The sequence below is a fragment of the Oncorhynchus kisutch genome, linkage group LG6 (genome assembly GCF_002021735.2).
Source record: "Oncorhynchus kisutch isolate 150728-3 linkage group LG6, Okis_V2, whole genome shotgun sequence".
NCBI lineage: Eukaryota > Metazoa > Chordata > Actinopteri > Salmoniformes > Salmonidae > Oncorhynchus > Oncorhynchus kisutch.
This window is the reverse complement of record NC_034179.2, coordinates 39,741,059-39,765,511: the sequence shown is the minus strand read 5'-3', so window position 1 is coordinate 39,765,511 and position 24,453 is coordinate 39,741,059. Positions and strand designations below refer to the sequence as shown.

The 24,453-nt window shown below is 42.5% G+C and overlaps 1 protein-coding gene and 1 long non-coding RNA gene across 2 annotated transcripts; both read right to left on the bottom strand.

Moving 5' to 3' along the window:
* Window positions 1-459: 459 nt before the first annotated feature.
* Window positions 460-3,550, bottom strand: LOC116374317 (uncharacterized). The gene is made up of 9 exons (XM_031825944.1): window positions 3,063-3,550; window positions 2,375-2,436; window positions 2,223-2,297; window positions 2,052-2,090; window positions 1,866-1,940; window positions 1,453-1,557; window positions 1,233-1,364; window positions 763-1,050; window positions 460-606 (listed from the first exon to the last, which is right to left on the bottom strand). Exons 2-9 carry the CDS (start codon window positions 2,426-2,428, stop codon window positions 460-462), a joined length of 915 nt encoding a protein of 304 aa, XP_031681804.1. The 5' UTR covers window positions 2,429-2,436; window positions 3,063-3,550.
* Window positions 3,551-11,308: 7,758 nt separating this feature from the next.
* Window positions 11,309-12,752, bottom strand: LOC116374399 (uncharacterized). The gene is made up of 3 exons (XR_004210314.1): window positions 12,531-12,752; window positions 11,521-11,780; window positions 11,309-11,386 (listed from the first exon to the last, which is right to left on the bottom strand). It is a non-coding gene; the product is annotated as an uncharacterized LOC116374399 (long non-coding RNA).
* Window positions 12,753-24,453: the final 11,701 nt, after the last annotated feature.

Here is a 24,453-nt window from a genome sequence, read left to right as displayed (position 1 = left end):
TGGTTAACAACGTATTTAGAGCAGTAAAATTAAATACTTTGGCATACCTGTGGTATACGGTCTGATATACCACAGCTGTCAGCCAATCAGAATTCAGGGCTCGAACCACCCAGTTTATAACAGACCGTATACCACGGGTATGACAAAATATTTATTTTTACTGCTAATTACTTTGGTAACCAGTTAATAATAGCAATAAGGCACCTCGGGGTTTGTGGTTTAGGCCAATATACCACGGCTAAGGGCTGTATCCAGGCACTCCGTGTTGCGTCGTGCTTAAGAACAGCCCTTAGCCGTGATACAGTATATTGGCCATACATCACACCTTCTTGTGCCTTATTGCTTAAGTTTGCACTTACACATCAGATAGCTGCTCTTTCTCTGCTACCTCATTCTATTTCTCTAATTCTCTAGTCTAGTATTCCCTGGTGATGTTCCACTTCTCCCTCCTCTATTTCCTCACCTCTTCCTCAGACTCTTCTTTTCCTCTTTCTTGCCCTCCTCCTTACTTTCTCCAACATTTCCCATCTGTTGCGTCTTACTGGCCTTCTCTGGCTTCAATTCTTTTTTGGCCTTGCCCTTCTTTTTCTTATTGACCTTCCCTTCCTGAATATTTTGGACAAGGAGATAAAGTAATGTAAGCTTATGGGTTTTCCCTTCTCTTGAGCTACTATACCTAGAGCTATACTATACTAGAGAAGGACTTATGCTATACTATAGAAGGACTTACGGCCAATATTCCCTTCTTGTATTTCCTCTCACCTGTGGGGCCACTCCAGCCATTTCCTGGAGCAGCTTCCTGCCGGTCTCGCTCAGGTTGGTGATGGGAGCCAGGCGAGGGCTGTGGCGGTATGGGAAGTTCTCTGTTCGGGGCGGAGCGATAATGACAGGGTTGAGAGGAGTCCGATGCCTTGGAACATTTACTGGGTAGGGAGAGCCTACAGCAGAGGGCAGGGCCCGTAGGGCTTCAGCCAGGGTCCGGTGTGCTGAGGTCACAAGAGGAGAGAGGCCATTCTTGACAGATACAGGACCTGAGACCTTCCCTGGGCTCTGTAGGACCAGAAAGTAAAGTAACATATCAGGAAAGTGCTATGTTCAACACAATCTGTAGAAATACTTTATAACTACTCTATACACATTGCAGATACATGACTACCCTCAATAAGTAATTGTCTGCATCATTTCCAATCCCCCATGTATTTATATAAAAATATTTAATATGCAGAACTTACCAGGAAGTCTGACTCATCGAAGGAGTGGAGAGACAGATCATCCTCGTCCATATCCCTCACATCAAGCTTTGTCACCTTTCCATTCTCAACTTTCAGCGGTGGTGTCCTCCTTTCATGATCCTCATCATCACACTGTGTATCAGAGTCAACTAGTCAGACCATCCTCCTCCCAGTGATGTCACTCAACAAAGACATGGATGGTAGGGTACAACTCTTTTACCTCAGATTCACAGTCAGTGAAGGAGTAGATGGAAAAGTCATCAGAACTGGAGGATGAGATCACGTCATCATATTTTCTCTCTATCAGCCGAGTCACCCTTCCAGACTGAGGAGATAGAGAAAGGCATGTACTCATGGCAGCCATAGAATACACTGGCATTGACCCTCAAGGAAATGTAGAATATGTAGGCAATCCAACATGGTTGTACAAGTAGTGAGTAATACATGGGTAACTGAAAATGCAATAAATGCAACTCCCATAACATTAGGGGTGGGGCTAAAGATCTTCCATAGTACAGGATTCTTTAGCATCTTGAATGGATAATTGTCAATTCAACCAAGCCAACCAAAATGGCCATATGAATCAACAGATTGATCTAACTGTTGTGTCTCTATGGGAACAGCAGAGATGACCTGGCTGAGAGGCTCTGGATTGATGCTCCATCCATCCCCAGATGTCTGGTCCTGCCCATAGCTCACAATGATTGGCTGTTGACAGTAAAGAATGAATTCAACACTGCTTTTCTCATTTTGGCCTTGAATTGTGTATCAATAAATAATATAAGGACTGTTAGGTGGTTGAATTTGAATGTGACTTACAGGCCTTTTGTGGATCTGAGGGGTCTGCACTGAAGTAGACTGTCAAGACAGCATTCAATGAGGTTAGATAGGGATATCTGCATTTGCTTTAATTCTGAGAACTGCAGATTGTACATGCAGAATGCATAACTAATGTGTATGTGTTTTTGTTTCAGGTCAGATATGACTTACAGGCTGTGGCCTTCTGTGCACCTTGCCGGTTGGCCACAACACGGAATCAGGGGTGTTCACCCTCACTGGTTTCAACTGTCAACACACCACTCAATTTAAAATGTGATAATATAACAAAAACAGGACAAAACAAATACATATTTGATATTTACCACATAAGGACGGCGTCTTAAAGCTCTTTTGATTCTCTCATCATTACGATCCATCTTTCTTTCTGAGGGAAACATTTCATCAATTAATTGACACAAAACACATCCTGACACACAGACACACACACAAAGATGGCATCCCAAATGGCACCCTATTCCCTATATATGTATATATATGTTGGGAAGGAGGTGCCCCAAAAGGCCAAAGATTACCTGCAACAACCTGAGTGAAGAAAATTATTGTACAGATTAAATCAAATCTGAACACCGTTTATGTAGTGAATTAATGCATGGTTACGTCATTTTGGGTCACAGCTTTATGACTGCGCTTAATACGTCACAAGAAAAACGCTTGTTTGGAGCCGGACTGGTGGTATCATCTTTTCACTGGTTGTAGCTCAATAACGAACGTGATGTGCTTATTATATCTTACTGACTGAGTAATGGTTGTATCGATGGTTGGTTGGACGTTTTACATAGATAGACCAACATGATATCAATAGGAAGAAACCATTCCTTGCCAAATATTTTGTTGTATTATTGTTTTACTTTGAGTAACATTAAGGGACCACAATGGAAGCCTTATACTTTATTGTGTTGTCCCTGGCCTGACACGTTTTATTTAATAAACGGGTTTTATTATTTTATTAAATTGTCCAATCAAATATATCTAACTTTCTATCTAACTCACATGAGCTGTTGAGGACTCCTTGGTCATCACATTTCAGGCACAAGCCAGCAGGTGGAAGGAAGTGTCTTTAAATGCAGCACTGCCTTTAACGCACTTCATGATCTGCGCAACAGTATCTTTGTGGTTGTGAAAGTGATTAATCCAAATGCGGAAGTTCAGTACATTTGTTTTGGTTTAGCAAGCTAACTTCTCAAATCTTGGCTAAAGTGTTGTGCAATATTGGAGGAAAAGTGTCGTTACTGACATTTTGTATTGTGCTTGATTATCCTCTAGTAGTTTGACAAGTTTGTACTGAGCATCAACATGATCACCCGAATTGTTTAGAAAGATGTGGTTCAAAGGTTCAAGAGTTTTACTCCTGAGTTCAGGCTAACAAGTGACATTGTTGCTGTCATTATAGTATCATCAGTTTTGTTTACTGTCACTACATATTTCGGTTTATCAGAAGATGTCTAAAGTCTTGGAACTACAGTTTTTGCCAATGGGCATGGTACCTTAGCAAGGAGGGGTTGAATGACTCAAGAATCATGCTCGGTTGCTAGCTAGCTACTTTGAAAGGGACTGTTGTAACGTTATCTAGCTTCTTTTTTTTTTTCCTTTTTTTTTTACGTTATCTAGCTTTCTACAACGTGTAGCTAACGTTAATGACGTAATTTATGGTGCCATTAGGATACAGCAGCAAGCTAGAGCACAACACATCAATGCCGCTGATGTCTGTCAACCCGATAATTTCCGTTTAATCCTCTCCTCTTCCTTTGCGGTACACAAGCTCATCACATACTCCTTCCACCATCAGACAGAGACCCAGATACTCCTCAGCATTGGGGTTCTGGTGCTCCTCTGTGGTGGGATTGAGAAGACTGTGGGCACTGTTTGGTTCCTCCTCATGTTTCAGCTGCTCTCTATCAACACAGGGGTGTTGTACACAATCGTGGGGCTGGTACTGTTTTCATAATCACCCATGTTAGCCCTGGCCTGGCTGTTTCTGGTCATAGTAACACTTTTGGTCCCACACTCTCTTCCTCTGCAACCCCATCATAGCAGGGGGGATCTCTATCCTTACTCCAACCTTATTGTGGTTGAAAATAACTGTGATACACTGCAGTATGTCACAGCTTTAAGTGGGCTTAATAGTGTAGTTAAGTGGTGATATCTTTATGTGCATCTCAGTCTACAGTCCCTGGTTCGAATCCAGAATGTATCACATCTGGCCGTTATTGGGAATCCCATAGGGCCGTGCACAATTGGCCCAGCTCTGTCCGGGTTTGGCCATCATTGTAAATAAGAATTTGTTCTTAATTGACTTGCCTAGTTAAATAAAGGTTAAATAAAAATAAATAATATTGTAACGGCCGTCATCGGTGGAAGAAGGTGAGGACCAAGGTGCAGCGTGGTAAGTGTTCATGATTTTTAATATAATCAAAACTGAACACTAAACAAAATAACAACTAGGAAGAACGAACAAACGAAACAGTCCTGTCTAGTGATGACACACAAAACAGAAAATAAACACCCACGAAACACAGGTGGAAAAAGGCTACCTAAGTATGATTCTCAATTAGAGACAACTAACGACACCTGCCTCTGATTGAGAACTATACCAGTCCAAACTCAAAAACCAATATAGAAAAACAAACATAGTCTACCCACCCCAACTCATGCCCTGACCATACTAAAACGAAGACAAAAACAAAGGAATTAAGGTCAGAACGAATATGCTTGAAATGTGTGTTGAGTCCTCATGCTGAACATAACGGGATGTTTTGTTAGGAAAATCTACCATCACTGTGTCACACATTCTCCTTATCTTGCTCTGGTGAAACATACGGAAGGGGCTGGCACCCACTTCTAGACATGTCTGATGCTAGAGCATCAGTCCTGGATAAGAAGATGCCTTTCAGGCTGCTCAGGGACAACTTTTTCTGCTCTTTTGCACACCAATATCTCTACCTGTACATGACCATCTGATCATTTATCACTCCAGTGTTAATCTGCAAAATTGTAATTATTCGCCTACCTCCTCATGCCTTTTGCACACATTGTATATAGACTCCCCCTTTGTTTTCTACTGTGTTATTGACTTGTTAATTGTTTACTCCATGTGTAACTCTGTGTTGTCTGCTCACACTGCTATGCTTTATCTTGGCCAGGTCGCAGTTGCAAATGAGAACTTGTTCTCAACTAGCCTACCTGGTAAAATAAAGGTGAAATAAATAAAAAATATTTAAAAAATAAAACTTTGGTTTTAGAAGTGTTTTTTCCCCCATCCAGTCAGATAAATAGTCTCAACAGCCAACCCAACTGCGTCCTCATGGGGGTATGTCTCCCTGTCCCAATTAAAGTTGTGCCCCTGAACATTGATGTCCTGTATGACCCTACATCAATAGAGAAGGAAGACGGTCCACCCACCCTGAGTACTGAGAAAGCACTAGATGCATCATTTATCCTCCAAGACGAGAGGTCATTAAATTAACATGATTGCTGGGTGTAAGCCAGAGTACATGATGTACTACAATATAATGAGCAGTTTCAATAGATGATCCTCAGCTGTAATTGAATACTGTACAATAGGCACCTAGTGGTCCCCCATGATTAGATAGAGAATCACTGTTTAGTTAGATAAGCTCTCTGTAAACTCTCCACATTCTCATTGGTTCCAGAATCATTCCTACCCAGTCCAAGCCTACGCTCCAGTTTCCTCCAACCTACAGGCTACCGAGACCACACCAAAGACATTTGAAGGCTGGGCCATGGACATAGTCACGGACACAGTCATTGGCAGACATCTGCCTCTCAAACCAGCAGTCCCTGGGCTCCAGTGGCTCAACATCTACATTCTCAACATTGTCTCCAGTCTGTCTGTCAGTGCCCCCCAGAGTTTCACAGCAAACATGCCCGAGTCTGTGATGGTTCACCCAGGGGCACCGGTGTCTTCATTGACAGATTGATAACATAGACAACTCGTTGAATGACAGAGACCTCTCATTTGTTATACGTTGAAATGTAATATACTTGGACATGGGGTTTGAGGTAGTGCTTAAAAGGTACACGGTTTCTTCACTGATGATTTTGGTTTGAAGAGTCAATCAAACTCTGAATGTTCAGGGTCAAATCAATGCAAGAAGTTTTTGATTGTCAGTTGAATGAAAGACCACTCCTTTTGGCTTGTACTTTGTGTTGTTCTACACATACGGTAGACAAATCTCTTGGCACTCTTGATTTATACAACCTTTATAAATCAGGCAATCTTTCCTTAACTACTTACAGCAATGAAATGAAATAGCATCCACTAGCCAGTAAATTAGATCCATTACATGCAGTTTGTTGGGCAATGTATAATTCAACATTATTGTAAATTCTGGAGCAGGGAGCAGTGGTTGAGGTTATCAAGAGTGTGGGCTACAAGGGCAGATTATGATGTCATCTTTAGAAAATAAGGTAGTTGGGCCTCCCAAGTGGCGCAGCGGTCTAAGGCACTGCATCGCAGTACTTGAGGTGTCACTACAAACCTGGGTTCGAGCCGGCCGTGACCAGGAGTCCCATGAGGCGGCGCACAGATGGCCCCGCTGACTTTGGTCACCAGCTGCACGGTGTTTCCTCCAACACATTGGTGCGGCTTCCGGGTTAAGCGAGCAGTGTGTCAAGAAGCAGTGCAGCTTAGCAGGGTCCTGTTTCGGAGGATGCATGGCTCTTGACCTTCGCTTCTCCCGAGTCCATAGGGGAGTTGCAGAGATGGGACAACACTGCAACTACCAATTGAATATCATGAAAATTGGGGGATAAAAAAAAGATAAAAGTACAAAAAATATATAAATAATAAATTGGTCGTTTTGCACAGTAAAGAGAAGCCATAAATTACAACCAAGACTAAGTATAGCAAATCAATGATTATTATTTCTTTACAAATGCATGTGTACAAGTTATACTGTTTATATACAAATAGCTATTTTGCATAAACAACTGGATCAAGTGGTAATAGTCATGTAACAGGTCATGATGGAACACGTTATTCGATATGAGAAATGCAAGAGAAAAAGTCAAAGGAACACCATTTTTACAGTTTACCATGACTTAATCAAAGACCTATTCTTTAATGAACCGATGAAAAACAAAGCACAATGACTGAATAGTTACTGCAATTTAAATGTACGAATTGAACAATACATGGTACAATATGAATGTGCTACAAGTATGGATATTTTACTCTAATTGAACTCTTCTCTCTGTATTTACGCAACCTTCCTAGAGCATCTGAATAGGCAGCCATGTTGAATTTTGTAAATACATTTACAGACAGCAAAAATAGAATGCTTTCAATACCTTACATTTGAAATGAGTTCATATACAAGAAGGATCTTCACAGCATGATAGATGTCCTGATGCAATATTTCATATCATAATCACCTCTGTTTTTGCCTACTTTCACTTACAAATCATATCAAAGTTTATTTGTCAGGTACGTGGAATACAACAGGTGTAGACCCAGTGAAATGCGTACTTACAGGCTCTAAACAACAGTGCAATTTTTAAGTAAAAAAAAGGTATTAGGTGAACAGTAGATTAGTAAAGAAATAAAAACAACAGTAAAAAGACAGTGAAAAATAACAGTAGCAAGGCTATATACAGGCACCGGTTAGTCGGGCTGATTGAGGTAGTATGTACATGAAGGTATGGTTAAAGTGACTATGCATATATGATAAACAGAGAGTAGCAGTAGCGTAAAAGAGGGGTTGGTGGGTGGTGGGTGGCGGGACACAATGCAGATAGTCGGGGTAGCCAATGTGAGGGGGCACCGGTTAGTCAGGCTAATTGAGATAGTATGTACATGAAGGTATGGTTAAAGTGACTATCCATATATGATAAACAGAGAGTAGCAGCAGCATAAAAGAGCGGTGGGGGGGGGGGGGGGGGTACACATTGCAAATTGTCGGGGTAGCCATTTGATTCGGGAGTCTTATGGTTTGGGGAAAAAACTGTTGAGAAGCCTTTTGGTCCAAGACTTGGCACTCAGGTACCGCTTGCCATGTGGTAGTAGAGAGAACCATCTATGACTGGAGTGGCTGGGGTCTCTAACAATTTTTAGGGCCTTCCTCTGACACCGCCTGGTGTAGAGATCCTGGATGGCAGGCAGCTTAACCCCAGTGATGTACTGGGCCGTACGCACAACCCTCTGTAGTGCCTTGCGGTTGGAGGCCGAGCAGTTGCCGTACCAGGCAGTGATGAAACGCTCTCGATGTTGCAGCTGTAGAACCTCCACTACAGCCCCATTGATGAGAATGGGGGCGTGCTTGATCCTCCTTTTCCTGTAGTCCACAATCATCTCCTTAGTCTTGGTTACGTTGAGGGATAGGTTGATATTCTGGCACCACACGTCCAGGTCTCTGAACCCTCCCTATAGGCTGTCTCGTCGTTGTCGGTGATTTTGCCTACCACTGTTGTATAGTCTGCAATCTTAATGATGGTGTTGGAGTCGTGCATGGCCAAGCAGTCGTGGGTGAACAGGGAGTACAGGAGGGGACTGAGCACACACCCCTGAGGGGCTCCAGTGTTGAGGATCAGCGTGTTGTACAGGTGGGAAAGGGCAGTGTGGAGTGCAATAGAGATTGCATCCCCTGTGGATCTGTTTGGGCAGTATGCAAATTGGAGTGGGTCTACAAAAACAATGTGTAACATTTAATGTATATTATCTCCAACTTTTCTAATCTGATGGGAAACAACAAAGGACTGGCTGCACTCTTTATTTTATAACAAAAATCTATCGGTTTATTCCAAAATAGAGAATCATTTTTTCCCCCATAATAACCCCTCACCCAAATGAAATAGGTTAACATCTAGGGCAGTGGTTCCCAAACTTTTTATAGTCCCGTACCCATTCAAATATTCAACCTCCAGCTACGTACCCCCTCTAGCATCAGGGTCAGCGCACTCTCAAATGTTGTTTTTTGCCATCACTGTAAGCCTGCCACACACACACTATATGATACATTTATTAAACATAAGAACGAGTGTGAGTTTGTCACAACTCGGCTCGTGGAAAGTGACAATGAGCTCTTATAGGACCAGGGCACAAATAAGAATATATTAATTATCAATAATTTTGCTCTATATTTAGCTATCTTACATATAAAACTTTACATATACATATAAACCTATAAAACAGAAATCTGGCAATGGCTTCTGATTAAATTCAATTTTCACAGAAGCGATTGTTGCAATTTCTCTTGTTCAGATAAAGGTAAGTGGACTGGAGGCAGGGCATGAAAGGGATCCAGTTGTTTGTGTCATTCGTTTCGGGAAAGTACCTGCTTAATTGCTCACCCAACTCACTCAGGTGCTTCGCTATATCACATTTGACATTGTCCGTAAGCTGGAGTTCATTTGCACGCAAAAAAATCATACAATGATGGAAATACCTGTGTGTTGTCCTTGTAATGCTGACAGAGAAGAGCGCCAACTTCTTAATCATAGCCTCAATTTTGTCCCGCACCCTCAAAATTGTTACGGAGTGTCCCTGTAATCTTAGATTCAGATCATTCAGGAGAGAAAAAACATCACCTAGATAGGCCACTTGTGTGAGAAACTCATCATCATGCAAGCGGTCAGACAAGTGAAAATGATGGTCAGTAAAGAAAACTTTAAGCTCATCTCTCAATCCTACAAAAATGTGTCAAGACTTTCCCCCTTGATAACCAGCGCACTTCTGTTTGTTGTACAAACGTTACATGGTCGCTGCCCATATCATTGCATAGTGCAGATAATACACGAGAGATCAGGGGCCTTGCTTTAACAAAGTAAACCATTTGCCCAGTAGTGTCCAAAATGTCTTTCAGCTGTCAGGCATTCCTTTGGCAGCAAGAGCCTCTCGGTGGATGCTGCAGTGTACCGAAATGGCATCGGGAGCAACTGCTTGAATGCGCATTACCACTCCACTAGGTCTCCATGTCATGGCTTTTGCGCCATCAGTACAGTAGATACCAACACAGTACAGATACCAGCAACATACACACACCCACGCTATGTATACAGCAGCCAATTCTGGAACTAGTACTTTTCACAAGTATCTCCTCGTTGCATGGTAACAAAAGTCTCTGCCTGCCTTCTTGGGTTTCTGGTGAAAAATCCAACTATTTATTGGTGCTCTACCACCACCTACCGTGGGATATAGTCCAGAACAGCAGATTAAACACCTCCCACTGATAACATTTAGATAATGTCAGTACAATAATATTCCCTTGCTGTAAAAAGTTCAAGAACCCCTGATGTAATTCATTAAGACAAATCTGTCTGACACAAATAATTGGAATTTAAAAAGCTTTATTGGAAAGTCACATTTCAAACAAAAAAGTACAGATGAGTGTATCTAAATTAGATACATGATAATTTAGTTTACATGTGATGTATTCCTCCAGTCCCAGTTCATTTCTACTCTTTTGACATGCTTCAGACCAGATGCATGCTCCACTTAATTAAGAGTACAATGGTCCTGAATTTGCATATCAATGTGTTTGAAGCTTTTACGTTCTGCATCTCTCTGCTGTCTTTCATCTGAAGCCATATCCTCCAGGGTCTAAACAGGTGTAGGTTTCCATCTCTGTGTGGGAGACCAGATATTGCAAGGAGACCAGTAAAGGGCCTCTTCTCTTCCCTTTGTCCAAATGAGACCTAAGACCCCAATACCAGTGACACTGCCCTAAGGTTGGTGCTGTCCTTTGGATGAGACTGTGGAGACAGAGGTCTTATCTCTCTGTGGTTACTAAATATGTCATGGCACTTATGGCATGAGTAGAGGTGTTGACCCTGCTTCTCCTGGCTATATTTCCAAGCCTAAGAATGTGAAAGCGCTTCTAAGCACTATGTAAATCCAACTCATTATCACAAGCCACCTGGCTAGGCAGTATGGGGACCAATATCTTTTTTTTTTTTTAAGAATGATGCATGTCTCAAAATATAAGAACGAGACCAATTTAAGTGTTTGCTAATCATAGTTCCTGTCTCTGAAATTACATTTGTGTGTGTGTTTACAACAATATACTATGGGTATGACAAAACATTATTTTTACTGCTCTAATTACGTTGGTAACCAGTTAATAATAGTATTAAGGCACCTCAGATAGCTGCACTTTCTCTACTACCTCATTCTATATCTATACTTTTCTAGTCTCGTATTCCCTGGTTATGTTCCACTTCTCCCTCTATTTCCTCAGACTCTTCTTGTCCTCCTCCTTACTTCCTCCAACATTTTCCATCCGTTGCATCTTACCGGCCTTCTTTTGCTTCAATTCTTTTTTGGCCTTGCACTTCTTTTTCTTATTGACCTTCCCTTCCTGAATATTTTGGACAAGGAGATAAAGTAATGTAAGTTTATGGGTTCTCTCTTCTCTTGAGCTACTATACCTAGAGCTATACTATACTAGAGAAGGACTTCCGGGAAATATACCCTTCTTGTATTTCCTCTCACCTGTGGGGGCGGTTACACTCAGGTTGGTTATGGGGGCCAGCCGAGGGCTGCGGCGGTATGGGAAGTTCTCTGTAGAGGACGGAGTGATAATGACTGGGCTGAGAGGAGTCAGAGGCCTCGGGACATTATCTGGGGAGGGAGGGGCCACAGCAGAGGGCAGGGCCCGTAGGGCTTCAGCCAGGGTCCGGGGTGCTGAGGTCACAAGAGGAGAGAGGCCAGCCTGTCTTGCCAGACACAGGACCAGAGACCTTCCCTGGGCTCTGTAGGACCAGAAACAAGTCAAATATCAAGAAAGTGCTATGTTAAAAACAAACACATTAAACACATTGTAGATACATGACTACACTCAATAAGTAGGAGTAACTTACAAAGCTCTGGACATGGTTATTTTCTTCAGACTTGAGGAGCCTGTTCTCGACTATACTGGTCTGTATTTCTGCCATGCTGTCTATAATTTCAGCCATCTCTCCAGTGCATTTCTTGAATGCCACTTTCAACCTCCAAGTCATTCAGCCAACTGCCCAGGTCTACTGCCTTAAGATCACCTTCACTGCATTTCTCTTCATCACTTGGATCAGTGCCCTCACCTTCTCACCCATCCTCTTGACCTCCGTAGCCATGTCTTTGTCCCTCAGTCTCTCCTTCCTCCTCCCCATCCACTTTGCAATCCATCCTCTACAGCATCCCTCATTCTTCTTCTGCCTCTTGATTGATGTCCTGACCATCATTGTGCATCTTCAGACCTTCCTCCAGGTTGAATTCTATTGAGGTCAGGTTCTCTTTGATCCTCCTCAGACTCTCCTCGTTGGTGTTGGTCCACTGTGTCTTCTTGTCCAGCTGCTGTCCGCAGGGCCGGACAGTGGGGACCACCTCAATCTGGCATGACACCTTATTCAGTGAACTCACAGAGGCAGGGAGGAGGAGGTTGGCCTTGGCCACAATAATCTCTACAGACATAGGGTCAAACCATTGAGATGTGACACACACACACACATTTAAAAGATGCCTACCAGTCGATGGTCCTTCACTGGTCCTTGTGGTTCCTTTGGAGGCTCTGGACTGTCCTCAGTAGAGGCGTCATTGCCATCATCAAGCTGTGTGTCAGAGAGCTAGCTGGTCATAGTCCATTCTCCACATTCAGCAAGAGTTATTCAAAAACGTGTGTGTGGGGGAGAGATCTGCTTTAATATTGCAGATACATTTTGAGATCTATCAATATAATTGTCTGTATCATTTCCAATGCCCCATGCAATATGCAGAACTAACCAGGAAGTCTGACTCATCGTAGGAGTGGAGACAGATCGTCGTCTTCTACCATATAACTCACTTCAAGCTTTGTCATCTTTTATATCCTCCTCATCCTTAACTTTCAGCGGTGGTGTCCTCCTTACATGATCCTCATCATTACACTGTATATCAGTCAACTTGTCAGAGACCATCCTCCTCACAGTGATGTCACTCAAGAAAGACATGTACGGTGGGGTACAACTCTTTTATCTCAGATTCACAGTCAGTGAAGGAGTAGATGGAAAAGTCATCAGAATAGGAGGACGAGTTCACCTCATCATATTTTCTCTATCAGCCGAGTCACCCTTCCAGACTGAGGAGACAGAAAGGCATGTACTCATGGCAGCCATAGAATACACTGGCATTTACTCTCAAGGACCTTCCATAGTATATGATTCTTTAGCATCTTGAATGGATGATTGTCAATTCAACCAAGCCAACCAAAATGGCCATATGAATCAACAGATTGATCTATCTGTTGTGTCTCTATGGGAATAGCAGAGATGACCTGCCCACAGCTCACAATGATTGGCGGTAAACAGTAAAGAACAAATTAAACACGGCTTTTCTCATTGCAGAATGCATAACTAATGTTTGTGTTATTGTTTTTAGATCAGATACAGTGGGGCAAAAAAGTATTTAGTCAGCCACCAATTGTGCAAGTTCTCCCACTTAAAAAGATGAGAGAGGCCTGTAATTTTCATCAAATATACACTTCACCTATGACAGACAATATGAGAAAAAAATCCAGAAAATCACATTGTAGGATTTTTAATGAATTTATTTGCAAATTATGGTGGAAAATAAGTATTTGGTCATTAACAAAAGTTTATCTCAATACTTTGTTATATACCCTTTGTTGGCAATGACAGAGGTCAAACGTTTTCTGTAAGTCTTCACAAGGTTTTCACACACTGTTGCTGGTATTTTGGCCCATTCCTCCATGCAGATCTCCTCTAGAGCAGTGATGTTTTGGGGCTGTTGCTGGGCAACACAGACTATCAACTCCCTCCAAAGATTTTATATGGGGTTGAGATCTGGAGACTGGCTAGGCCACTCCAGGACCTTGAAATTAGTTTGTTTCCCAGTCGGTGTGTTGGGGATCATTGTCATGCTGAAAGACCCAGCCACGTTTCATCTTCAATGTCCTTGCTGATGGTAGGCTTTGTTACTTTGGTCCCAGCTCTCTGCAGGTCATTCACTAGGTCCCCCCGTGTGGTTCTGGGATTTTTGCTCACCGTTCTTGTGATCATTTTGACCCCACGGGGTGAGATCTTGCGTGGAGCCCCAGATCGAGGGAGATTATCAGTCTTGTATGTCTTCCATTTCCTAATAATTGCTCCCACAGTGGATTTCTTCAAACCAAGCTGCTTACCTATTGCAGATTCAGTCTTCCCAGCCTGGTGCAGGTCTACAATTTTGTTTCTGGTGTCCTTTGACAGCTCTTTGGTCTTGGCCATAGTGGAGTTTGGAATGTGACTGTTTGAGGTTGTGGACAGGTGTCTTTTATACTGATAACAAGTTCAAACAGGTGCCATTAAAACAGGTAACAAGTGGAGGACAGAGGAGCCTCTTAAAGAAGAAGTTACAGGTCTGTGAGAGCCAGAAATCTTGCTTGTTTGTAGGTGACCAAATACTTATTTTCCACCATAATTTGCAAATAAATTAATAAAAAATCCTACATTGTGGTTTTCTGGATTTTTTTTCTCATATTGTGTCATAGTTGAAGGGTACCTATGATGAAAATTACAGGTCTCTCATCTTTTTAAGTGGGAGAACTTGCACAATTGGTGGCTGACTAAATACTTTTTTGCCCCACTGTATGTGTGTTCTGACAATCACTACCTCTGGTGTGTAGTATACAAAACATTAGGAACACCTCCCCAATATTAATAACAGCCTCAATTCGTCAGGTATGGACTCTACAAGGTGTTGAAAGCGTTCCACAGAGATGCTGGCCCATGTTGTCTCCAATGCTTCCCACAGTAGTCAAGGTGTCTGGATGTCCTTTGGGTGGTGGACCATTCTTGATACACACGGGAAACTGTTGAGCGCTAAAAACCCAGTAGCGTTGCAGTTCTTGACACAATGAACCCGATGCACCTGGCACCTACTACTATGCCACTCAGTAAGTATTTTATCGAGGTGTCTTTCTATGCTGTTGGTTGGTGGTCCGATACAAAATATTTACTTCAACTTGAGGTTCTGCTGAACATTAACTGTATGAAATGGATGATATAAGGGTGATGTTCAGCAGTTTCTTTTAATAGAGAAACCCCTAAACTATTGTAGTGATATGGCAGGGTTCATGTTTTCATTTGTGTGCCTTTGAACTTTTTCTCTTGCATTACTGATATTGAATAACGTGTTCCATCATGACCTGTTACATGACTCTTACCACTTGATCCAGTTGTTTATGCAAAATAGCTATTTGTATATAAACATTATAACTTGAAGACATGCAATTGTAAATAAATAATAATTATTGATTTGCTATACTTAGACTAGGGAGTAATTTATGGCTTCTCTTTACTGTGCACAACGACCAATTTATTATAAAAATGTTTTGGTGCTTATAAACATTTTTTTGTGACATCCAATTGGTAGTTACAGTTTGTCCCATCGCTGCAACTCCTCTACGGACATGGAAAAGCCAATGGTCGAGAGCCATGCGTCCTCCGAAACACAACCCTGCCAAGCCACACTGCTTCTTCACACAGAAGCCAGCCGCACCAATGTGTTGGGAGGAAACTGGCGACTGCAGAGTGCATCAGTTATTTGGAGTAAGGATACAGATCCTGCCCTGTGATGATGACCTTGCAGAGTAAGACAGTGTGTGGGACCAAAAATGTTATGAGCAGAAACAGCCAGGGCAGGGCTAACATGGGTACACTGACCCCAAAAAGGAAGCTCTTAATCATAAGTGAGTGCACTGTGGCCATACCCATAAGGGAGAGGGACACAGGAACTAACCCCTCCACTTGATTCTGGGCAGATGCACCAAACACTACCAGCCCCAGAATTGTGTACAACACCCCTGTGCTGATCGAGAGCAGCTGAAACATGAGGAGGAACCAAACAGTGCCCACACTCTTCTCAATCTCACCAGAGGAGCACCAGAAGCCAGATGCTGAGGAGTATCTGGGTCACTGTCTTGTGGTGGAAGGGGTATGTGATGAGCTTGTGTCACTCAGCCCCTCCTTGCTAACTTACCATGCCCATTGCCAAAAACTGTAGTTCCAAGACTGAAGGCATCCTTTGATAACCTGAGACATGTATTGACAATAAACAAAACAAATTACATGATAATAACAGGATCAATGCCACTCGTTAGCCTCAACTCAGGAGTAAAACTCTTGAACCTCTGAACCACAGTTGTGGAAAATTCTATTCCAAGATTAAGGCAGGGTTTACTTACTGACTTTATTGTCCCCATGGGGAAATGTTGTTGCAGTGTCATGTACACGTTTAAAGTGGCGTTTAAATACAAAACAACATTTACAATACAACTTTCATAACAGTTACATACCAATAAAACATTTAAAAAATGACTAGCCTGCTGGCCTTACTGATTCGATAGGAACATCAGCCCGAGCTATTTAGGAGGGATATCACACCTGGCACAAATGATTGTCTAGTTCTGTTTTTCTTGCTGAGGGGTGCCCTATACCTGTGCCCAGTGGGGAGTAGTTCAAAGCCTGGGTACATGTGGTGGCTTGGGTCTAAAATGATTTTGTGGGACTTGCGGAGGGCCCTGACCTTAAAGTACTTTGCTTGCTGTGGTGATAATCCTATATTTAACAATGTAATAAACATATTTAATACAAGCAGCTGCAGAGGAGAGCCATCTCTAATTTCACAGCAAGGATGAAATAGTTACATGTCCCTTATATAGTGGGAGGTGATAATACAATCATATTGTATTCACACAACAGTGTTTACTATAAATCAATAGTTCCGGAACACAATGGCCTTGTGTTAGGATGCAGACATACCAGTAGTCTATGAAACGCATAACATCATAGTCCAACACAGAACATATCACTTGAGAAGTTACAACAGCTCACCCCAAATTCTTCCACATCTTTCAAAACAGAATTTTGATGCTCAGTACATATGTCAAACTAATACCAGTGGATAATCAAGCACAATACAAAAATGTCCGTTACGACACCTGTCCTCCAATATTGCACAACACTTTAACTAAGACAGGGTAGATAGATTGCTAAACCAAAGCAAATGTAATGGATTTCCGCATTTTTATTAATCACGTTCACAACCAAAGTAATTTGATGCGCAGATCATGAAGTGCACTAAGGCAGTGCTGCATTTAAAGACACTGCCACCTGCTGGCTTGTGCCTGAAATGTGATGATCAGAGTTCTCAACGGCCCATTTGAGTTAGATAGAAAGTGAGATAGATATATTTGACAGTTTAGTAAAAACAACAACAACTGTTTAATAAAATAAAACGTGTCAGGGACAACGCAATAAAATCAACGAATTCCATTGTGGTCCCTTAGTGCTTGTTACTCAAAGTGCAAAATTATTTGGGGGGGGGCAAGGAATGGTTTCTTTCTATTGATATCCTGTTAGCCTATCTATGTAAAAAAAAAAACATCCAACCAACCATCGATACAACCATTACTCAGTCAGTAGGAAATATGTACATCACTTTCATTATTCAGCTAGCTACAACCAGTGAGAAGACAATACCACTAGTTAGACTCCAAACAAGCCTTTCTCTTGCGATGTATTATGTATTATGTAACTTCAGCCCTGCCCCTAGGAGCCTGTTTCAAACCATCCTCACCCTGCACTTCACCTCAGCTGCATTTGCCATTATTTTTGTAGGTTAACTGCCTTGATTCATATGGCCATTTTGGTTGGCTTGGTTGAATTGACAATCATCCATTCGAGAATCCTATACTATGGAAGGTCTTTAGCTCCACCCCTAATGTTATGCCAGTTTTCAGTTACCCATGTATTACTCACTACTTGTACAACCATGTTGGATTGCCTACATATTCTACATTTCCTTGAGGGTCAATGCCAGTGTATTCTATAGCTGCCATGAGTACATGCCTTTCTCTGTCTCCTCAGTCTGGAAGGGTGACTCGGCTGATAGAGAGAAAATATAATGACGTGATCTCATCCTCCATTTCTGATGACTTTTCCATCTACTCCTTCACTGACTGTGAATCGGAGGTAGAAGAGTTGTACCCTACCGTACATGTCTGTTGAGTGACATCACTGTTAGGAGAATGGTCTCTGACATGTTGACTCTGATACACAGTGTGATGATGAGGATCATGAAAAGAGGACACCACCGCTGAAAGTTGAGGATGGAAAAGTGACAAGTTTGAAGTGAGGGAAATGGACGAGGATGATGACCTGTCTATCTCCTCTTCCCCACTTACACACGCACATTTTTGAGTAACTCTTTCACTGAATGTGGAGAATGGACTATGACCAGCTAGCTCTCTGACACACAGCTTGATGATGGCAATGACGCCTCTACTGAGGACAGTCCAGAGCCTCCAAAGGAACCACAAGGACCACTGAAGGACCATCGACTGGTAGGCATCTTTTAAATTTGTGTGAGTGCGTGTCACATCTCAGTGGTTTGACCCTATATCTGTTGAGATTATTGTGGCCAAGCCCAACATCCTCCCCCCTGCCTCTGTGAGTGCCCTGAAGAAGGTGTCACACCAGATGGAGGTGGTCCCCACTGTCCGGCCCTGCAGGCAGCAGCTGGACAAGAAGACACAGTGGACCAACACCAACGAGGAGAGTCTGAGGAGGATCAAAGAGAACCTGACCTCAATAGAACTCAACCTGGAGGAAGGTCTGAAGACGCACAATGACAGTCAGCACATCAACCAAGAGGCAGAAGAAGAATGAGGGATGCTGTAGAGGATGAATTGCGAAGTGAATGGGGAGGAGGAAGGAGAGACTGAGGGATGAAGACGTGGCTAGGGAGGTCAAGAGGATGGGCGAGCAGGTGAGGGCACTGATCCAAGTGATGAAGAGAAACTGCAGTGAAGGTGATCTTAAGGCAGTAGACCTGGACAGTTGGCTGAATGACGTGGAGGTTGAAAGTGGCATTCAAGAAATGTACTGGAGAGATGGCTGAAATTATAGACAGCATGGCAGAAATGCAGACCAGTATAGTCGAGAACAGGCTCCTCAAGTCATAAAAAAAGAACAATGTCCAGAGCTTTGTAAGTTACTCCAACTTATTGAGTGTAGTCATGTATCTGCAATGTGTATAGAGTAGTTATAAAGTATATCTACAGATTGTTTTTAACATAGCCTTTTCCTGATATTTTACTTTACTTTCTGGTCCTACAAAGCCCAGGGAAGGTCTCTGGTCCTGTGTCTGGCAAGACTAGCCTCTCTGCTCTTGTGACCTCAGCACCCTTGACCCTTGCTGAAGCCCTACAGGCCCTGCCCTCTGCTGTGGCCCCTCCCTCCCCAGAGAATGTCCCAAGGCCTCGGACTCCTCTCAGCTCTGTCATTATCACGCCGTCCGCTACAGAGAACTTCCAATACCGCCACATGCCTCACCTGGCCCCCATCACCAACCTGAGCCAGACCGGCAGGAAGCGGCTCCAGGAAATGGCAGTAGTGGCCCCACAGGTGGGAGGAAATACAAGAAGGGTATATGTCCTTCTACAGTATCGCATAGCTCTAGATTTTGCAGATCAAGAGAAGAGAACCCATAAACTTACATTACTTTATCTCCTTGTCCAAAGAATTCAGGAAGGGAAGGTCAAAAAGACAAAGGGCAAAGCAAAAAAAGTAGTGAAGCAAGAGAAGGCCAGTAAGATACAACAGATGGAAAATGTTGGAGAAAGTAAGGAGGAAAAGAAAGAGGAAAAGAAGTCTGTGATCCCTTATTGATGTCACTTGTAGATGAAGGGGACAGGACAGGTTAAAGAATGATTTTTAAGCCTGGAGACAATTGAGACATGGATAGTGTAGGTGTGCCATTCAGAGGGTGAACAGGCAAGACAAAAGATTTAAGTGTCTTTGAACGGAGTATGGTAGTAGGTGCCAGGCACACCGGTTTGTGTCAAGAACTGCAACACTGATGGGTTTTTCACGCTCATGTTCCGTTCCACCAACCAAAGGACATCCAGCCAACTTGGCAACTATGGTAAGCATTGGCTTCAACATGGGCCTGCATCCCTGTGGAACGCATTCAACACCTTGTAGAATCCATACCCCGATAAATTGAGGCTGTTCTGAGGACAAAATGGGGTGGGGGGCTAACTAGATATTAGGAAGGTGTCCTTATTATTTTGTACACTCAGTGTATAACCTATAGGCTACACTGCGCAGTTAAGGGCAGTCTGTAAAGGGACTATCTTTACCAGCATCATAAAAGCTGATATTATTTCATGGGCCTATTGCAACGAAGATTGGCCACTAGAATATTGCCAGTTTATATTCATAACTAAAAGTTCACCTAATTGTATCTTCTGTTATAAAGACCATATTCAAATGAATAAAAATGAAAATAGAAAACGGTTTCCCATCTCAAGAGATTAAATTTAAAAAACGACTACAATAAGTGCCTATTAAGTAAAGGCTGACCATAACAGGGTTTCATATTATATTTTTTTGTTAATATTTTTCTTGTAATCCCTTTAGCTCCCCAATTTTTGTGGTATCCAATTGGTAGTTACAGTCTTGTCTCATTGCTGCAACTCCCTACGGACTCGGGAGAGGCGAAGGTAGAGAGTCATGCGTTCTCCACGAAACACAACCCTGACAAGCTGCACTGCTTCCTGACACAATGCCCTCTTAACCCGGAAGCCAGCCACACCAATGTGTCGGAGGAAACACCGTACACCTGGCGACCGTGTCAGCATGCATGCGCCCGGCCCGCCACAGGAGTTGCTAGAGCGCAATGGGACAAGGACATCCCTGCCAGACAAACCCTCCCCTAACCAGGACGATGCTGGGACAATTGTGCGCCAACCGATGGGTCTCCGGGTCGCAGCCGGCTGCGACAGAGCCTGGACTCGAACCAGGACCTATAGCGGCACAGCTAGCAACTAGCAACTAAGCTAGTGCCTAAGACCACTGCACCACTCGGGAGGCAGGGTTTCATATTAAATCATGCATAAATTCCTTGTGACAAGGGGAATGGAAGCTTTTGAATTTCAGACAAAAAATGAAATTGCAAAAAAATGTCTAGCCCCTTTATCTATTGGTAACAGGGTTGACGTATTATGCTCGACAAGTTTTCCACCACAAAAAAAAAAAAAAAGAGCAGAACTAGCTCACGAGCTCAACTAGCACCTGCATTTTGGAGCTATGTCTAAAAAGCTTTTTGTCTTTTACAACTCTCCCATTCACCTGTGTGAACTTCATCTTCGTGGCATGCTAGCCTTTTACCGGCTACGGAGAGCCTTTTCTGTTTGCATTTTGTTGTGCACCAGGTTTTCATGTCTTTCCATGTTCTGTTTGTGAGAGCTGGCTCTGACCTATAACAGTCAATCCTCTTTGCCGGGAACCTTCTTTAGCACTTTACATTTTCCCAAATGCTTCCAAACTGAGGTTTCTCACAGCTGCTCTTAGTCTTGGGTTGAGAAGTCATTCTCCAAACCTAATCGCAAACAAAGAAAAGATTAAAACACATGACGGTCCAACACAATAGGGGAGGGGGGCATAGGGAAGGTAAGGGAGAGGAGATAAAAAGAAAAGACTTCCTCCGTGTCAGGTAAGCAGTCTCGAAGTGTACCCTCACCAACTTACCGGACTGAGTGATTCTGAACATCCCTCGCTGTCCTCTGTTCCTGCGTCCAAGTCTTCTTGGGCCTCTTTCTGGTGTCTGTCTTGACTCTTTAGTACGTTTTCTTAGGTCTTTCCCAGGCTTGCCTGAAAAACACAAAAGGATGGAACATACATAAGAGTAACAACAAATCCACATATTAACAAGCAACAACATTACATTTTTGTTCAGAACTCACTCAGCCTGGTAAGTTTGACGGTAGACTGCGGATGTTCCCTTGCTTACGAAAGCAGCCGGTGTCTACCGTCACAGAATTACCAGGCTGTGTGAGTTCTGAACACCTGTCACTCAAGCTTTTGCTGTCAGGTTCATACTCACAGATGCAGCCGGTGTCACTCAGCTGGTGTTTTGTATCATATTTGTACAACAGCTGATGAAACTATGAAAAAATGTTATCAGTGTAACTTCCTGATAGTTGCTGATTGAAAATACAATCTACATAAGACATTCTAAATCAGCAGGTATTGGTGGAGTTTTGGCTTGCTTGGTGACATCACCAGGTGGTCTAAGTTAATAGACCAATTAGAAAGAGTTTGAAATCTCTCTGCCAATAACAGCTCATTTTGAGGCTACATTTCCCTCCCATTAGTGGATTGATCCATGTTTAACCATGTTTTGAGGCTATAGAGTGTTTGTTTACATGTACTTTGTTAACCCACATTGAAGTAAAACAAGCTTATATGCTGAGTTCTGATGGGGTACAACTGTTGAACTAAGCTCATGAGGCATTTATAAGTTATATTCTTCAAGAATCAATGGGTATATATCTTTCAATTGCAGGTTCAAAAATGGATTTTGCAACTGCCGATTGCAACTTTAAAATGCAGGAAATGAGGAGGTGGTTGACGGTTGGCTACATACCTTGGCACGAGAGATTCCTGCTTTTAGATTACAATTTTAAAATAATTCATTAATAAATGTATAGTATGACAGCAACAACTGTCTCTCCAAATCAAATCTTCCCTTCTAGCACCGCACTGCCTCTGCCAGTCCTGCAGCAAATAAAACATGTTTTCACAAAAAAAAAAATGTCATTGGACCATCCAGATATCCATATGTTTGAATAGTGAAATATTCCAAATGCCTTTCCCTAGCTGTGTCGTGGAAATTTCCTCTATTTACCAAATCATGGGAGCAAACCACACACACACACACGTCAGAGTTAGTTATAAAACTCCATCTTTAATTATATGAGCTCTATCACAATCCTGTGACTCTCAGATAAATTCAGTGTCTCCCCAGTGAATTCTCTGAGAGTCCCCTTACAATGCAACTGAGTTCCTTTAATAGCAAAGACACCCATAGTCAGACCGCACAGACATAATTCATCGTTCAGCTTTTGTCTCCTTTCCCAAACCTCAGAACCATAAACCAAATCCTCGATATCAACAGGCATATATCAAATTGTCATTTATATACAACCAACTCAAAATACAACCTCCTGGACAAACTCACAGATAGGAGACTGACCCTACAGGTCAACAAAGAGGGAGCATAGAATGATTCCAGACACTGCAACCCCTCCTTTCCCCACTGGGAAAGGTAAGGAGTAAAAGATATGTTTACACATGATGACACTTTGACCTCTCCCCTTTCATCGGCCCAGGCAACTTAGTTTTGACATAGAACAGATAACTGCAACCTCACATCAGAATTACACAAAAATACCATTCTGATGGGAAGTAACTTACACACATTTGATGAATATTAAACATCATACAAATGTTACCAACATATTCTGATAATTCCACGACAGCTGCCATTTCAAAATACAATCACCCACCTCTAAACAAAATGTCTCACATTGTGACTTGCGCAAATAACTCAGATGTCACAGGAAAGCAACCGAGCTAGGACAACATTTGTATTACAATGTAGGTAGCTACCAGTAGCTAGTTTAACATTACTCCTATGGAGTTATTTAACATTATGCACAACACAACATTCTTCCATATGAGAACATCTAAGACATCATAGCAAAGATAAGCAATGCAATAATAATCCATTCCGAAATGTATTAATGTCTACTCCAGCAACCTTTAGCAGCTAGCTGGCTAATTAACCAGTATAGCCAGGAAAAATGGCTCGCTAGCTAGCTAACAAAATGCTACAACAGAGCTAATACAAGTTCCCCAAATAGACCCTGGCTTTGGATCAGATTTGAATTCCCCCCGCTAATGGTCCTTGTTAGGTTTGGGGAGGGGAAGCTGATCCTAGATCTGTATCTAGGGGAAACTTCGCCAGCACATGCAAAGAAAGAGAGTTGGGGAGAAGGGGAGGAGAGAGAGCGTCGCTCTCAGGATTGACAGTTCATGTTCAAAATATACCAGTAAGAAATTGGTTTCAGAATATAATATATTACCTTTAGCAGTTCTAATGTCTTCATTTGACCCATTTCATTAGTCTTGTTGATTGATTGCTGATATCTAGTTTCACAGAAAAGATGGTGTTGATGAAGAGCATCCATCCATGTATAGACATATAGTTCATACTGGTGGTCCTACCCATCACCCACCTCACTCCATTAACCCTAAACTTGCTGCTCACATGGTGGTTTGTCTAAATGTATTTGACTTTAGGTTAGTTAAGGTTAAGAAGGTAAAGATTGTGTTTTGCTGTGTTGGGAGCACTAAGTGGCAATGCTGCCTCACCCAGATCACACATTACCCTATATACGTATATATTGTAGCAAGCTTAACCCAACACTTACCACCTTCTGATCTCTTGGTGTAATGAATAAAGGTGTTGGCTTGCTAGTCGCTGGACTGGGGTTCGAGTCCCAGTTGGAGCTACCCCCAAGTTTGTTACACTGGTATCAGAAGTGGGATAGTGCCTGTGAAG